At 38.0% G+C, this 18,027-nt stretch overlaps 1 protein-coding gene across 1 annotated transcript in view; it reads left to right on the top strand.

Moving 5' to 3' along the window:
* ACSS3 (acyl-CoA synthetase short-chain family member 3) overlaps positions 1-18,027 on the top strand; it is a 285,831-nt gene that overhangs the window by 81,473 nt on the left and 186,331 nt on the right. The window contains exon 5 of the mRNA XM_006882583.1: positions 7,118-7,258. Coding sequence (XP_006882645.1) covers positions 7,118-7,258 — 141 coding nt within the window. The remainder of the gene's footprint in view (positions 1-7,117; positions 7,259-18,027) is intronic.

Raw genomic sequence — 18,027 nt, 5'->3', positions numbered from 1 at the left:
GAAATGTACAAGGAGCTGGAGTCAGAAAATAAAAATGGCTGAACTCTCTCAGCATTTCTTAAGCTCAAGGAACTGAAGAACAAATTCAAACTGCTTTAGACAGTTGCTTGAGAGATTAGCTTCAGAAAATTCTTAAATGACAAAGTATTTGTGTCATTGTGATTACCATCTGGCAATTTCTGTTACCACGTCAAAGTCTCATAAAGTTTTAGTCCATGGTTCACCAACTGATGCACTTTATGACTTCAATGTTATTACTGTATTAAAGAAGAATTTGCATTTCCTTCAGATGTCTTCAGGTATATACTTTGCTGTTGTTTAAACAAAGCAGTGCATGTTGTTGCTGTTGTTGTTGTTGTTGTTGTTCAATGCCATTGAGTCAATCATGGCTCATAGCAACCCTATGAACAAAAGACCTGAAGCCTTTCTGTGTCATTGTTTCTCAAACTTCATAGAATTTCTGGAGACATGTGGTTTAGGAAGTGGATGCCACTCCTGCTTCCAAACCTGTCTTAAACTTGGAGCTCCACCAAACACTGTCCAATATGCGTAATCATTATGACATTTGAATCCCAGTGGCACAAGGTTCAGCATCACAGCAACCCCAGGTTACCTCAGTACAGCAAATTGACGGAAGAGTTCTGTACCACTTAGAAGAATGTTTCTCCACACTAAAATAGCAACTGACTTGTAAATACAGAGGCCCTCCATGAGGTCTTGTTGACTCCATACAAGAAGCTTAAATAAAAACCAACCAGTACAATATGTTGTTGTTGAATCACCTGAAGCCTATAGCCGCTCTATGTGCTGCAGCTGTCAACTCTTCCCTGTCCTGAGCCAGTCTCACTAATTTCGACACACCTTACCTCCATTACCCCAGATACTGTACCAATCCATCTCTTCTTCCACTCCTGCGCTGTCCCTCCACCCTTCCAAGCATGATGTCCTTTTCCAAGGACCAACAGTGCATAGTCAACAATAAAGGGCTTTGAGTAAGAGAATATTAAAGGAAACCCAGAAACATGACATAAAGTTCATTTAAATGAATATGTGTTTGAGTTCATGTGTCATTTAATAACCATTTATGAGGTTCTTTGCTAAGCGCTAATATTTTCAAATGCTTTTCCTAGATAGATTACTTTCACAAACCAATGAAGTAGGTGGCATTCTTATTTGCCATCTAATCATAACCAAGCCATAGCAGGCCATCTAGTTGTTTTTCAGAGGCAGTAAATCACATAAGGAGAGACTGCCCATCTTTCTCCCATGGAGCATCTGGTGAATTTGAGCAATATGCCTTTGGATTTCAGTGCAGCTTTTTAGCACTAAGCCACCAGAGTACTCTTTGCTGTTGTTGTTATTATGTGCCTGTGACCCATAGTGACCCTATGTACGGCAGCTCTGAACCCTTCCCTGTCCTGAGCCAGTCTCACTAACTCTTGACACACCAACCCCCATTGCTCCAGTTACTGTATCAATCTATCCTATCTGGGGTCTCTCTCTTCTGTGCTGTCCCTCCACCCTTCCTGGCATAATGTCCTTCTCCAAGGACTGGTTCCTCTCAGTCACATGCCCATAATATGTAAGATGGAGCTTCAAAATTCTAGCCTCCAAGAAGAAACTTGATTTCACCCTTTCTAATGCAGACCTGAGTAACCCATTTTTTAGATATAGAAATTGAATCATGGAGAGCAAAGGTCTAAGTTATCACTTGTAAATGGGGGAGCCATAATTTGAACTCTAGTGTAATGACTTCTAACAAGGAAGATAAGTGCTGTATGTTACAATTATAAATATCCTTAATATAGACATTGATGTTATAGCTATGTCAGCATATATTAATGTAAGCTGCTTTCATTTTAATGCAAGTCTCTTCCTACCCCACGGCTAGCTCATTTTCTGTCATCTCATTCTCTTCATCTGGTCCTCCTAATTATTTTATCATAATCTCACTTCAGATGGAGGGTATGGATGTCACTTGTCCCTTGTATTAGACCTGCTGTTTAAGCTGTAATTAAGCCCAGTTGACTGGGTTTACTTTGAACTTAGATAACTGCAAATTACAAAGCTCATGGTGATTCTCATTAACCAAGATTGCTTTTTTTTTGCCAGAGAAGGTGAAAACATGGCTTTTACTCCTAAACCAAAGGTAACAATGACAGATTTTAAGGAATAATACAAAAATGAAACTACCTTTCCACCAGTATCCCCTTAAAGAAGTCTTGGACATACTTTGGACTGCCAAGAAAACAATTAGGTCTGTCTTGGAGAGGGTGAGTCAGGATGTGTCCTGTCTCCATACCTTTTCAATCTATATGCAGAACAGATTATCTGGGAGGCTGAGCTTTAAGAGGAGGAATGTGGCATCAGGATTGGAGGAAAACTCATCAACAATACACGTTATGTAGATGACACAACCCTGCTTTCTGAAGCAGCACCATGATTTATGGAGAAGAGTTTGAGGTTGTTAACAGTTACAGTTTGCTTAGCTCCACAATCAACACTTTCGGCACCAGCAGTCAGGAAATTAAAAGGTGGATTTCATTAGGTAGACCTGCTTTCAGGGATCTTTCCCGAGTACTGAGAAGCAATGATGTCAGTCTAGAGACTAAGGTGTGCCTAATCCAGGCCATGGTCTTTGCAATTCCTTGTTAGACATTGCTTATGTTGTTGTTGATTGCCATCGAGTTGGACACAACTCATAGTGACTCTATGAACAAAAGACTTGAAGCCTATAACTACTGTTATTTCTCAGTTCATAGAGTTTCCAGAGGCATGTTGTTTAGGAAGTAGATGTCACTCCTGCTTCCAGTTAGAGGGCTGGATAATGATTAAGGATGACAGAAGAATAATTGATGCCTTTGACTTGTGGTGCTGGAGAAGAGTCTTACATACTATGGACCACTTTGAAAACAAATAGATCTTCTTGGAGAAAGTGAAACCAAGTTTCTGCTTGGTGACTAGGATGTTGAAGCTCTGTCTCACATAATTTTGGCATGTGGCCAGAAAGGACTGTTCCTTGGAGAAGGTTATCATGCTCAGAAGAGTGGAGGGAAAGTGCAAGAGTGAAAGATCCCAGATGAGATGGATTGATTCAGTAACTAGGGCAATGAGAGTAGGTATGTTGGAATCAGTGAGACTGGCACAGGACAGGGCAGGCTTTAAAGCTATTGAACATAGGATTGCTATGAGCTGCAGGTAACTTGGTGGCACCTAACAACAACAGCAATAATTATAATAATAATTAATGGTTTGATAGTTAATGGTTTGAAATTAATTGTCTTCATCTGATACTTCAAAATACACAGCAATATGTGATTTATAATTACCAATTTTTCTTTTCTGAGATATCATAACCAGGACCTATGGAGTGCTCATTAAAAAGCTGGTAGAGCCTGAAATTTTACCATCATGATGCATTTCTAATACAGATAGAAAAACCAATCCCACAAAACAAAAACCAGTCTCACTGCCATCAAGTCCTAACTGACTTACAGATGCTGAACTACCAGTAGGTTTGCTGTTGCTGTTATTGTGTGCCATTGTGTCCGACCCTCCAGCAGGTTTTCAGACCCAGTAAATCACACAAGAGGAACTCAAACAACCATCCTTCTTCCAGGGAGCAGCTGGTGGACTTGAACTGCATACCTTTTTTATTGCAGTATAGCTTCTTACCACTTTAGCTGTTGGGTGCCATCAAGCCAAGTATAACTCATAGTAACCCTATGAACAAAAAAATCTGACCCGAGTCCTGTTCTAAACCATCTTCACACTTCTTGACACGCATTAGCCCATTGCAGCAGTCACCATGTCAATCGACCTGGTTGAGAGTCTTTCTTTCCTTTTCTGACCCTCCGCCCTCCCCAACATCATGTTTCTCTCCAAGGAATTGCACCTCCTAGAAAATGCCCAAAGTATGTGAGATAAAGTCTCATCATTCCTGCCTCCAAAGAGCACTCTGGCAGCACACTCTCCAAGACATATCTTTTCATTCTCTTGGCCATCCATGGGATGTTCAGTATTCTTCTCCAACACCACAGCTCAAAGGCATCAATGCTTTTTCTGTCATCCTTATTCATTTTCCAGGTCTCAGATGCATAGCTAGTAATAAGAAAGACTATGGCCTTAATCAGATGCACCTTAGTCCTCAAGCTGATAGCAGCACTCCTCAATAATTTAGAAAGGTCCCTAACTACATATTTTCCTGGTACAGTGTGTCTTCTTATTTCCCGACTGTTCGTACTAAGGGTGTTAATTACCACTAGACTGACAGAACCACTAGACTTAGCACTAGACTATCAATTCACCCTCAAGCAGGTTTTTTGTTGTTATACTTAGATGCTATATCATAGCAACACTATGCATAAATCTGTGAGCAAGCCTGAAACTGGCTCTATTCTGTCCTATCCTCATCATCTCTGAGACACTAGAACCCATTGCTGAAGTAACAGTGTCAATCCATCTTATTGGAAGTCTTCCTTTCCTTTGCTGACCCTCCATATTTCCAACCAGGAAGTCCCAGTCCAAGGAATAGCCTTGGCTAGCTACATGTCCAAAGAATGAAAGAGAAAGGGTTGTCATCCTTGCTTCCAAGGATCACTTTGAAGACATGTTTGTTTTTTCCTTTGGCAGTTCATGGGATATTCATTTGAGATTGAAATGGAACTCCAACACGACAATGCAAAAGTCGTCCTCATTCATTTTCCAGCCCTTTAATGCATAGCAGATGATTGAGAAAACCATGGCCTGAATCAGGTTCACCTTAGTCTTCAAACTGACATTATTGTTGTTCAGTATCTTGGAGGGTCCCTGACAGCAGACTCACCCAATGCAATATGTCTCCTGATTTCCTGACTGCTGGTACCAGGGGCGTCGTTAATTGTTGAACTAAGCAAGAAGAAATCATTGATAGCTTCAATCTTTTTTCCATTTACCATATTGACTATTGGGTGTGTGGTGAGGATCTTTGTCTTCTTGATGCTGAGATGTAATCCATACCAAAGACTGTCGTCCTTAATCTCTTACAGCAGTTTATCTCCTTCTCACTTACGGCAAGCAAAGTTGTGCCATCAGCATAGTGTAGGTTGTTGATGAGTCTTCCTCTAATCCTAATGCCATACTCTCCTACATAGAGTCTTTCTTCATGGATTATTTGCTCAGCATACAGATTGAATTAGTATGAAGAAAGGCTACAACTCTGATGCACACCCTTCTGGATGATAATCAATTCCGTGTTCCCTTGCTCTGTTCACACAGGAGCATCTTGGTTTAGGTATAGATTCTGTACAGGCACAGTTAAGTGTTCTGGGATCCCCATTCTTCTCAACATGAGCCATGATTTGTTATGATCCACACAGTCTAATATCTCTGAATAGTCAAAAAAACACAAATAGACATTCTTCTTGTATTCTTTGCTTTCATCCAGAATCCATCTGACATCAGCAAAGATATCACTGGTGTTATGGCCTCTTCTTAAACCAGCTTAAACTTCTGGTAGTTCTGTAAATCAAGTAGAAGTAGATTACCCATCTATTTTCTGTAGATCTGTTGTTGGATGTGAACAACCAAAGAGGGATTAGATTAGCAGTGCAACTCTGTATACACTGTGCCACCAGATCCCTCTATTCTCTCTAAATGTGTTTATTATTAAAGGCGTCACATTTTCGAAGTCATATTGAATTGCAAATTTGTTAATGTATTCATTTTTACTACTGATTGATGTTTTAAGGAGCTTTGGAAATAGAAGTAGTCTGACTTTACTACATCTCTGAGTCTCTGAGTTTATCACAAGGCTTACCTAATTACATATAATAATTCTATGTAGTTGATCTTAACTGATTTTGACAGAAAAAAATGTCTCATCTCCTTTGCCTCCACTAACACATTCAACAGTGGCAGACTTTCTGATGTCAGACCCGCTTTTGATCTCAAGAGCTTAGTTAATGTTTTACAATAGAACTGACATTTACTGCATCTTAACTCTAATAGTTAGGACTCCCTATTGCAGTAATTTCCATAAACTACATGCATGCTTTTCAGCACCTGGCTTATTTCACTGCCTCTATTTTTTTTCTCTCTTTATTTCTTTTGAATAGTCTATCTAGTTTCTTGTAAGTTTTAACTGTTTAATTTATAACTTTATTATCACCATGAAATTTTCTGTCTGGAGCCTGGTGCTTTGAACACTAACAGTTACGGAATTTATTTTATATCTCATACTTTCATGAATGTCCAGTTGTGTTTGTGTGTGTGTTTTTTTTAAATGACAAAAGTAAATTACGCCAAAAATATTATCTAATGTGTTTTTGTATAGAAGTATGACCTTAGTATTACCCCTAAGTGATATTTGAATAAACTGTAAAGTTGAAGTATTATTTGATATTTCACTGTAAATGCAGCAGTTCCAAAGTAAAAGAAATAAGCTATAGATAACAGAAATTAATTTATGGAATTATTAGTGTAAATAAACTTATAGAAACATGAGCCTCTGTAACTTGATTTCTTTTGATGGAAATACATGATTGGATCAGACTGAATTTCTTAAGGATATCCCCAGTTTTGAATAAAATATTGTATTTTCTCTATTCAACTGAAGCTAATATAAAAACTTTTAGTGTTTTTTATGACTTTCTGGTGGCTTCGTGGTAAGGAATTGCACTGCCAATGCAAAGATACAGGGTTTAAATTCACCAGCTGCTTTACAGGAAAAAGATGTGGAATCTTCTCCCATGTGATTAATTGCCCTTGCAACCCTCTGGAGGGTCAACTGTAAGTCAGCTCTGACTTGATAGCACGTAACAACAAGAAGGGAAATCTGCTGGTGTAGTCCACAGTCAGTTGTGCTGTTAGCCCACAGACTGCATGCAGTTCAAATGCACCAGCAGCTTAGGGGAGGATGATAGGTGGTCTCCACTTGTGATCGAGCCCCACCAGATGGTGGGTCTCTTTAAGTCATAGCTGACACAGTGGCAGAGAGTTGATTGGATGACCTTAAGAGTTTTATCATGAACTCAATAATTAGTGCCAGGTAGAATAGTCAAGTGCTCAAACTTATATATAGATACTCTTGTTTCTCCATGATTTTTTCGGTGCATGTTTCTGTCTTTTTGTTGTGTAGGAGACTGTCCCTTTGGCTCCAGGTCGTGATCTTGATTGGGATGAAGAGATGTCAAAAGCACAGTCACATGATTGTGTGCCCGTTCTTTCTGAACACCCTTTGTATATTCTTTACACATCTGGAACAACGGGCTTGCCTAAGGTATTTACTCTCTTAAGAATAAATATCCATGTCAGAATATTTTTTTCATTGAGAATACTTGATAATAGAGTAAAAATGTTGACAGATTATATATTAAAGTTTAAATTCAGTTACTTTTTATCGTGCCTATTATACTTATCTTGATTATAGTATTTTATGTTATGTGCTATGCTTCTATTTCTTCTAATATCTTCATAAGTATAAGCAATATGCAATTGATTTTGTAAACAAGTAAAATGAATGTTTATTTGGTTGAATATTTGTTGAATTAATGAGGCTTTCATTGGAATATATTTAAATACAATTGTTATTATTATTTAACATGCAGTATAATTTACATACAAGATGGAATTTATTTTTCATCTATGGGAATTCATTTCTTTGGTCTAAAATATACAAGTCTGAGAATTAGCTTAGACAGTTTGAACTACCAGCAATTTACCAGAGTACTGAATTATTTGATTTGCAACATGGAAGATACTCAAGAATTTTTAAATCTGTTTATGATGAAAGATATTTTCACAAAACAAAGTTAAATGCATCAATATTCATGAATGTGTCAAATACCAAACAAATGCCCTCTCTGCATGGTATCTCTGAACAATATCATTTCTTCTTGTAACTATATAAAAGCATATTGTATCATCTTTGTTATTTATCTTTCCTGGGGAATTAATTTTTCACTGAATCAGAATTTTGTTGGAGGAAGTGACATTTACAGGCACTTTGAAGAAAATAGCCTCTTTTGTTAACTTTAGATCTCTGTAACACTAGCCTTCCGAAAACACAACCTGTTAAAACAGGTTCCCGTTTTGTTGTTGTTGTGTACTGCTGAGTCGGAACCGACTTATAGCTGACCCTCCGTCAACTTTTCAGAGGCAGTTAATCTCAAAGGAAGAGATTGTTCATCCTTCTCCCATTGAGCAGCTGGTGGATTTGAACCATGTGCCTTTGGGATTGCAGGACAGCTCTTTGCCCTAGGCCACATAGTTTCTATTAGTTTAGATTAAAAAACGCTAAATTAAATGTTCTATTCAAAACTCCCTTACATATTCATTGATGAGAAGTAAAATACTTGTTATGGAAATAAATTTTTTCTTTTATTTATGTAATTTTTATTTGAATGAAAATTTGCAAATCATGTTTATTTTTCATATAAATATATCTATTCAAATATACGTAGGCAGTTTGGCTTATGATATTAATATTATTAATGATTAATGATTTAACATAATTAATTAATAAAATTGCCAATTAATTCTTTGTTGTGTATTGCCTTGGAAATACGTTCTTGAAGGCAGGGTCTTGAATGAGACTACAGTCTACCATGAACTTTTGAATACATTTGGTGCTTAATTTTTGTTGCTTAAGTAAATGTATATGCATGGATGCATTTACCATGTGAGATTAAAGCCTTATGATTTTATTTTACCCCACAACACTGACCATTTGAAAACTAAATACCTTCCACATAGAAGACTTAAATATTTTCTTATTTGGGCAATTAAGATGCTATACTGGACAGAACTTTCACCCTTTGCCTTTTCCTTGTACCTCATACACTGGTCACATTGAGTCCAACTGAACAGCTAGTGCTATGAATTCACTTGTGAATTCTAGTGACCCTATATACAACAGCTCTGAAGCCTGCCATGTCCTTGGCCAGTCTCACTGACTTTGACACAGCTATCCCAGTTATCCAATTACTGCATCAATCCATCTCTTTAGGGTCTTCCTCTCCTGTGCTATCCCTCCACCCTTAGACTATCTAAACAGGAGAATATCTAAATAGAATACAACAAACTTGTAATAAAATGTTCCAAACGTAAAGAACACCTACTTGAAAACAAGACTAGGCTAACAATAATAAAAATTTTTTAAAAACCTGAAAAATAAGCAAAAAATCTTCACCTGACTCACAACAACATTTAAAACCAGCAGATCACTTCCGCTTTATAAAAGTCTGAAGAAGCCTATAAAAAGATTTGCACCACCTAAAGCCTCAAGACATTAAATGACTCTGAAACTCACTGTCACATAGATTGGGGTCAGTATGGGCGGACCAGAGGGAGAATGTACTCAGAGTTGACTCAGTCAGAGTAGCAGAAATAAAATAAAGATATGATATAGAATGTTAAATTGTAAAAATGGTTGTTCCAAATGAGAATGATCTAGGGACTCCAAGTTTTTCTCAAGTCAGGTTCTTTTCTGGATTTGTTTCAGTGCTCAAGTTAAAGATTTCTGGATGTTACTATGGTCCTTATTTTCTTCTGAATGTATCACCCTGAAGATAATGTATTTAAACAGAAGATGATTAAATGAGTTGGAGACCTATTAGTGTTGAAGCCAGGCCACTTTAATGTGCATATGTTGAGTGCTTACTCAGTGCTAAGATAAATGTGAGTAGCACTGCAGTCTTCTAGTCTAGAGCAGTTGGAATATGTAAGGACATATGCAATACATGACAGACTGTGATCCTTGCTGTAAAAAGGACAATATTCAGTGTCTCTCTTTTGAAAAGATAGGATAGAAATTACCTGATTTGAATAAAAGTAATTCAACAAATATTGTTATGTGTGCTTGAGTCAAGTATGATTCTTAGTGAACAGCTGACCTGACTTCTGCCCTATGCTTCATCATCCTCATCATCTCTGACACATGAGAGCCCATTGCTGAAATCACCGTGTCAATCCATCTTATTGGGAGTTTTCCACTCCTTCAGTGACCCTTCATCTTTCCAACATATTGTCCCTGTCTAAGGAATAGCTTCACCTAGCTACATGCCCAAAGTACGAAAGATGAAGCTTTTCCATCTTTGCCTCCAAGGACCACTTTTACTGCTCCTTCTCCAAGACATACCTGCTTGTTCTTTTGACAGTCCATGGGATATTCAGTACTCTTCTGCAGCATGATAACTCAAAGGAATCAATTCTTGTTTTGTCATCCTTATTCATTGTCTAGCACTCTGAGGTATAACAGGCAATTGAGAAAATCATGACCAGAATCAGGCACATCTTAGTCTCCAAACTGATATAATTTCTTAGCATTTTGGAAAGGTCCCTGAGAGCAGACTTACCTACCCCATGCAATAAATCTTCAGATTTCCTCACTGCTGGAACTGATGATATTGATTGTTGATCCAAACAAAATGAAATCATTGACACCTTCAGTCCTTTCTCCATCTATCATAGTATTAACAGTCAATAAAAACTAAACATGTGTCAATTGTCTTCTGGAAGTGTACACTGTATTCCTGGAATACATTAATTTGCTCCCACTCACTGCCATCAAGTTGGAACTGACTCATAATTGGCCTTCCAGCAGGTTTTCCAAGTTTGTAAATCATATGGGAGGAGATTACCCACCTTTCTCCTGTGAAATCTACTGGAGTCAAACCACCAATTTCCACCTTTGAGTTAAAATCAGACCTTCGTAAGAACTGTTACACTAGTGCCCCCTGCTAAAATGCAAATACTAGAAAATAAAGAGCTATTGTATTGATGATGATGTCAGTAACTGTCAAGTTAATTCTAACTTACGTTGGCTTCATATGTGCTGAATAGGACTTCCATAGGGTCTTTAAAATCAGGAGACATGTTTCATTGCATACATTTGCCATCAAGGATCTCTTCAGAATTCCAAAGAGTATGGATGCCCACATAAAGGCAAAGGTGCACCTGATTTATGCCAGGGAATTTTCAGTTGCATCCTGTGGACAATGAGTAAGGATGGCAGAAGGAGAATATATGCCTTCGAATTGTGATTTGATGGAAAGTATTGGACATACCATGGACTAGAAGAAGAACAAACAAATATGTCTTGAAAGAAGTGCAACTGGAGTGCTCCTTATAGGCAAGTGTGGGGAAACTTTACCTCACTTACTTTGGGCATATTCTCAAGAGGAACCAATCCTTGGAGAGAGACATCATGTTGGAAAATATGGAGAGCCAAAGAAAGAGAAGACCTTAAACAAGATGTATTGACCCAGTGACTATTATAGTAAGCTTAAGAATGACAAATTTCATGGAGATGGTGCAAGATAGATTGTTTCCTATCTGTGGTTAATAAGATTTCTGTAAGTTGGAATGATCTGTGACACTGAACAACTACATAAGGCCTTGAATACTGTGATCTCTTATAAATAGACAGACATGATCTGTCTTTTGAGACAGTTCTGAGTATCTTTAAATTGCCAAACTTTGAGCAGGTAGTCAAGTGCTTAACTGTATGCCCAATAGGAGTTAGGAATAAGGAAACAGTAATGGAAGGAAGTTCAATTTTTAAAGGAACTATATGACAGCTCAGGATTTGAAGTAAGAGTAGAATGTAGAATTTCTACTTGGGGAGTAGACATTGCTGGCTGATGGGGCATAGTAAGCAAAGGCAAGGAATACAGATTTCAAGGAAGATTTTAGAATGGTTTTGTACATATGCTGAGAGATATAGAAGAAAAAGCTTCATATGTTGGTACAGGCCAAACTGTAGATAATATTAAAGTTTAACCAAATCTTTTTATTTTATTTTTTTTTCTAAGAAGGGGAGAGTACTAATACTTCTTAAAGAAAGTGAGAAAAATAAGAAGAAAATCATTGGAACATTTTGTTGAGGACGTAGATAGATATACACAAGGTAGACAAATATACATCACTACAATATTGCATTGAAATAGGCACGGAGACTAGTTTCACATTGTTTAAAAGCTCTGGTGACCCAGTACACAGAAAGGTGGCTATTAATCCAAAGCCTGTGTCTCTTTTGCAGTTTGAATCCACAAGTTGTACCACAGCCACAAGGGGATGATGGAAAGTCAACTTCTGTGAATTATTTGGAAATGCAATGGAGGGTCAACTATGCGTTGGTTTCCGTTAGATGGCAGTGAGTGATAAAGAGAGATTTTACTTAGGATGAAATTGTTAATAGGGAAGTGTGAAGCTTAATACAAGGTTAAGAATGAGATAGAGAAGCATTTGAAGGCTCTGAAGCTGAGAATATGGAAGAGTGATTCTAATTTATTAAAACAGAACCATGAGTAAGATAATCTGTTGTTGCTGTTGTTAGATGCCGTCGAGCCAAGTACGACTCATAGTGACCCTATGAACAAAAGATGTGAACCCTGTTCTATCCTGTGCTATCCTCACACTTCTTGACACACAAGAGCCCATTGCAGCAGTCACTGTGTCAATCCATGTAGTTTAGAGTCTTTTTCTCCTTTGCCAATCCTCCACCCTTCCCAACCTCATGTCCTTCTCCAATGAATAGCACCTCCTAGTAACATGCCCAAAGTACGTAATGAGAAGCCTCATCATTCTTGCCTCCGAAGAGCACTCCGGCTGCACCCTCTCCAAGACATACCTGTTTTGTCCGTCCATGGGATGTTCAGTGCTCTTCTCCAGAGGCGTCAATTCTTTTTCTGTCACCCTTATTTTAGAAGTGGGTAAATAAAAAGTTTTGAAAATGTTGATTATGAGGTTAAAGGTGTGTGTGTCTGTGTGTTGGAGGAAAGGGACGGTACACTGGGTATGCTTAACCAACTTTTTTTTTTAAATTGAGATTTTTTTTATGAAAGTTTGTAGAGAACTTGTATTTCCATTCATTCATTGTTGCATATTTTCCTTCCTGCCCCACCCCAGTTTGCTTTTCTCTTTGGGGAGGGGGAGAAGTACTTTATTTTTGTACAATTCCCTACTTTCATCCCAGTCTACTTTACTATGCAGCTTTTATTCTGGACTATTATCATACATATAATGCTTAATCGTATATTCCTTTTAAGCCATTCTTTCATTCATCTGTTTCAATGCAGTGTACATTATTTATCCCCTCTTTTCTTAGTTGCCCAGCCAACTCTGATGTCATTCCAGTTTTACATCAGTGGTATTATGCAATATTTGTCCTTCTGTGACTGAGATATTTCACTCAGCATATTGTTCTCTAGGATCACCCATTTTGTATAATATTTCACGAGTTCCTTGTTTTTCAGTGCTGCATAGTATTCCATTGTGTAACTATACCACAGCTTCTCTATCCATTCATGTGTTGGTGGACACTTGGGTTGTTTCCATCCCTTTGCTAATTTCAATAATGCAGCAATAAACATAGGTGTGCATTTAACCAACGTTTTAATTGTTAGGATTAGACAGGATAAGATAGGGTTCATAAGGTAGCTGAGTCATAGCAACTAACATCTAACAATTTAACCAATATTTTGAAGTGAGAGTCTGAGCTCAGGAAGTATTCCAATCATCAATGAGAAACCTCTGGATGTGACTGATGTAGAAGCAAGGTATTTTACTGTGGAAGAACATACTTTTAAAAACTTTTCAAAGCCATTGTCTTGTAACTGACTCATAGCTAACTGTCTACCAAGTTTTCAGGAGATTGTAAATTGTACAAGAGGAGATAATATTCTATGGGAAGATCTGTTAGTCACAAGGTTCCCCCGCCCTTTTGCTGTATTTTAGAAGCTCCATTTCTCACATCACATTATGCATGGCCTGCTAACCTTTGCTCACTTATTTTACTGTGTATATAGAAGCTTTCCCTTAGTTATTTTAACAATTTTTCTGGGTAACTGAGATCCTAGGACTTAGCTCATATTCTTCTGAATCTATTAGAGAACTAATATTAATATTTGGTTCTCTTAGTACTCCATTTAGTTCCTCAGACTCCCCTTTATTCATGAGATTCAAATTTCTTTTTTGGTGAGTAAGATCAGGATTAATAGAATCTCCAGATTTAATATTCAGAGTCCCAGAATAGAAATGCAGGGAAGATGAGTATGCATGTACTAATGAAACATTTTGTACCTAAGTTTAATGGCATCTTAGATTTTGTTTTCTTGCTCTTTGATCTTCATGTCATGAGCCCATTAAGATATTATGCTCAAAGCTGAGAGTTTCTCATGGACGTCTATAAGACATATATGTGTGTTTCCTTTCCTTAGCACTTGCAGATGTATTTAGGGCACATTTGCATTACTACATTCGCCAACCCTTGAATTGTCAGGTTGCTGTATGACAGGTTAATCTATTTGCTGCTGCAAATATTCCAACAGCCACAGCTGAGCTGTTTTGCATACATTTCTTTCTGGTTTGTTCTGGTCTTCTTTCCCCTCTGCATAGCTCAGGTGCCTATTTTCACAATGTTCTAAGCACCTGTTTGTAGTGGCAGAGTTAATCAGGATATGATATTCTTTTGGGAGTGGAAGATTTAGTGATAGTCTTATTTTTCTTTTCCCAGCTTGATACCATGGGAGACAGAGATAACCAAAAAAGAAAAATAAGAAAAGTACAGTCGGAAAAGAGCACCAAGGAACCCGAAAGGAAATGAATTGAAAGGAAGGCATGACAGGAGGGAGGTAGATAAGGCTTTTTTTTCCCTCAAGTGCATTTACACAACTTACTTAACTTCTATTTCTACTTGAGAGATGACATATTTCCTGCCCTAGAGAAAAAAAATGAGAGAGTGAAAAAGAAATACTTTAAAAGTAGTTACTTTTTTTATCTGCAGTACAATTCCTGAAGTAAAAATGCTGTGCTGGCTTCACCTTTGCCCCTTACCTCACAGTTGTTTAGATCAATTAAAAAAAAAAATCCAGCAGCTAAATACCCTCCACTTTGAGAGTTAACCAAAAGCCTGTAGCAAGAGGTTTTATATTTGATGAAATGTCCCAAATGCAAGTATTTCATTTCCTCTATTAAGATTTACTGGGCTGCCCAGTTTTAAGGGTTTTTCCCCAATGAAGAGCATTTTTCCAAAGAAATTTATTGTTTATGTATTTTTGTATTTACTCAATTATTGGTTTACTCATTTAATGAGTCAATAAATGTATTAACTGCCTTCTCCACACCACACTACAGGCCGATGCCGTTTCTTTGCAACCTTCAAAGTGCTGGAGGAGGCACAGTGGTAGAGGCTGATGATGTCAGTCCTCTGCTGTGGTCTGCAGTCCCAAAAGCTACAAAGGGGAAGTTTCTAACATAGACTGTACACTGAGGACAAAACCCCAGAAGAAGGGATACTTTTGTACAGTCTTTAAGTGCTTGTGTAAAAAAGCAAAGATGGGAGTGCATTCTAAAACAATGAGGGAACTTCTTAAGGCCATTATAACCAGTATATTATTGATGTGCTGCATTTTTCTTTTTTTTCCGATTCTTTATTCTTTCATTTTCTTTTTTTAAAAATTTTATTAATGAACATTTACAGAGATTTTGGGTTTTCATTCATTCATTGTTGCACTGTTTTCTCCACCCTCCTCCCCAGTTTGTTCTTCTTCCTCCCCCACCCCCGAAAGTCTGTATTAATTGTCCAGTTGCCACAGTGCTTGTCAAAGCCAGTTCTGATTAATCTCCTTTGTCAGTGTGTCCCTTGCCATTCCCTATCACTCCTCCCTGAGAGAGACTTCACCCTGAGTCATAAGGAAAAGGGGATGGCGTATTCTCTTAGCTACTTCCTGCTGAAAAGGGACGCTGTGGGTTTCGGGGTGAATGTCTTCTCTCACTACTCTAAAGGGCCCCCTTGGCAGTAGGAAACACATAGACTATTATGGAGATTGATTTTGGAATTTAGATGTACTGTTATCAGTTGTGCTTAGCCGTTCATGTTCATTTCCTTGAAGATGTATCATGGAAGTGTTGCAGCTGATGTGCTGCATTTTTCAAGTAATTGGAGCTAGGCCTTTACTTCTCACCTCTTAACTCCCACTACTAGTAGTCACAGACTTCTTGTCTTTAAATACAACATGGTTTTCCTCTTCCTGTTTTGCTTTTTAGGAATTCATATACTTATATTGTTCAAGCATGTTGTGTATAGTTGTGTGTGTGTGTGTGTACATGTGTATTTATGTTGTTGTTAGGTGCTGTTGGTTTGAGTTTGACTCATAGTGACCCTTTGCAAAAAGAATAAAACACTGTACAGCTGTGCACCATCCCCTCTAACCATCTCACAAGGATTCTTTTTCCTTTTCAATGAACTTCTAGTGGATCAAGTACAATATCTTTCTCCAAGGACTGACTCCTCCTATTAAGTCTTGCTATTTACCTAAGGAACATATGAGCTATACTTTGTGCATACACTCTTGGCAGTCTTTAGTATATTTAGTATTCTTTAGTACTGTCACAATTTAAAGAAATTAATTCTTATTTTGTCTTTCTCATTCATTGTCCAACTTTCACATTTATATAGTACAAACAAAAATACCATTTATTGGATCCTATGGAAGCAAGCTCTGTTGTACATAGGATTTTCATTGCCTTTGAGTTGTGGTTCTGGAAAAGAGTACTGAATATACCATAGATTGGTAAGAGAAAAAAAACAGACTCATACTGGAGAAGGTAAGACTATGCTGCTCCTTAGAGACAAGGATTTTGAAGTTCTGACAACTTTGGACATATTGCAAGAAGGACCAGTTCTTGAAGAGAGTCATCATACTTGGAAGGGTGGAAGGACAGCACAAGAGAAGACCTTAGGTGAGATGAATTAACTCAGCTACTTGAGTATTAGGGGTAGGTGTGTCAGAAACAATGAAGTTGGCTCAGGATAGAGCAGGGCTCAGAGCTGTTGTACATAGGGTCACTATGAGTAGGATTCAACTCGACAGTACATAACAACAACAAAAACATGGAAGAAAGGATTTTCAAGTTCCCGCTCACATACTTTGGGCATGTCACCAGGAGGGACCAGTCCTTGGAGAAGGGCATCATATGTGGAAGGATAATGAGTCAGTGTAGCAGAAAACCTTGAATGAGATAGATTGACACAGTGACTTTGGAAGTGGGGTCAGGTGTGTCAGATATGATTAGGTTGACTCAGGATAGGGCAACGTTCAGAACTATTGTTCATAGGGTCACTAAGTTGTAGTTGACTCAATGGTTCATAACCGCCACAGTAATGGACCTTAGTCCTCAAAGTGACATCCTTATTTTTAGCACTTTAAAGAGATCCTTTGCAGCAGATTTCTCCCATGCAATACATCACACAAACATCAAGATGAGAGAGAGAGAGAGAGAGAGAAGATAGAAAAATGGAAAGATCCTAGGTAGTATAAGCTATTGTGGTTGACTATTAACCAAAAGACTGGCAGCTTAAATCCATATAAATTTTATGGAAAATAAACCTGGCAAAAAAACTCTCATAAAAATTAAAGTCACAAAAAACTCTATGGAGAAGAGTTTCTCTTAACAAATAAGGGACTCCATGGGTCAGCAACCAACAACAGCAACAGCAACAGCGGAGATATCCACACACATGAACATACATACACACGTTGGTATATAGCCCACTGTTCCTACTCATAGCAACTCTCTCTTGAGTTTTTGAGTATGTAAGTCTTTATGGGAGAAGACTGCCTATCTTTCTCCCATGAAATGATTAGTGGATGGATTTGAACTGCTGACCTTTCAGTTATTAGCCTGACATGTTATGTCCTACACTACCAGGACTCCTTTAATATCTATGGGGAAATAAATTGAGGTTGTTCACAGCTTCAGTTTTCTGGGCTCCACGGTCAACACTCTTGGTACCAGTAGCCAGGAAATCAAAAAACGTATTGCGATGGGAAAGTCTGCGGTTAGGGACCTCTCTAAAGTGCTCAAGAGCAATGGTGTCTCTCTGGAGACTAAGGTGCGCCTGATACAGGCCATGGTTTTTACAATCACTTGTTATGCATCAGAGAGTTGGACAATGACTAGGGAGGATAGAAAGAGAATTGACACCTTTGAGCTGTGGTGCTGGAAAAGAGTACTGAATGTACCATGGACTGCCAAGAAAACAAA

This window comes from Elephantulus edwardii, unplaced genomic scaffold, assembly GCF_000299155.1.
Source record: "Elephantulus edwardii isolate Elephantulus edwardi_28Jun2011 unplaced genomic scaffold, EleEdw1.0 scaffold00021, whole genome shotgun sequence".
NCBI lineage: Eukaryota > Metazoa > Chordata > Mammalia > Macroscelidea > Macroscelididae > Elephantulus > Elephantulus edwardii.
This window is presented reverse-complemented; position numbering and strand designations above follow the sequence as displayed.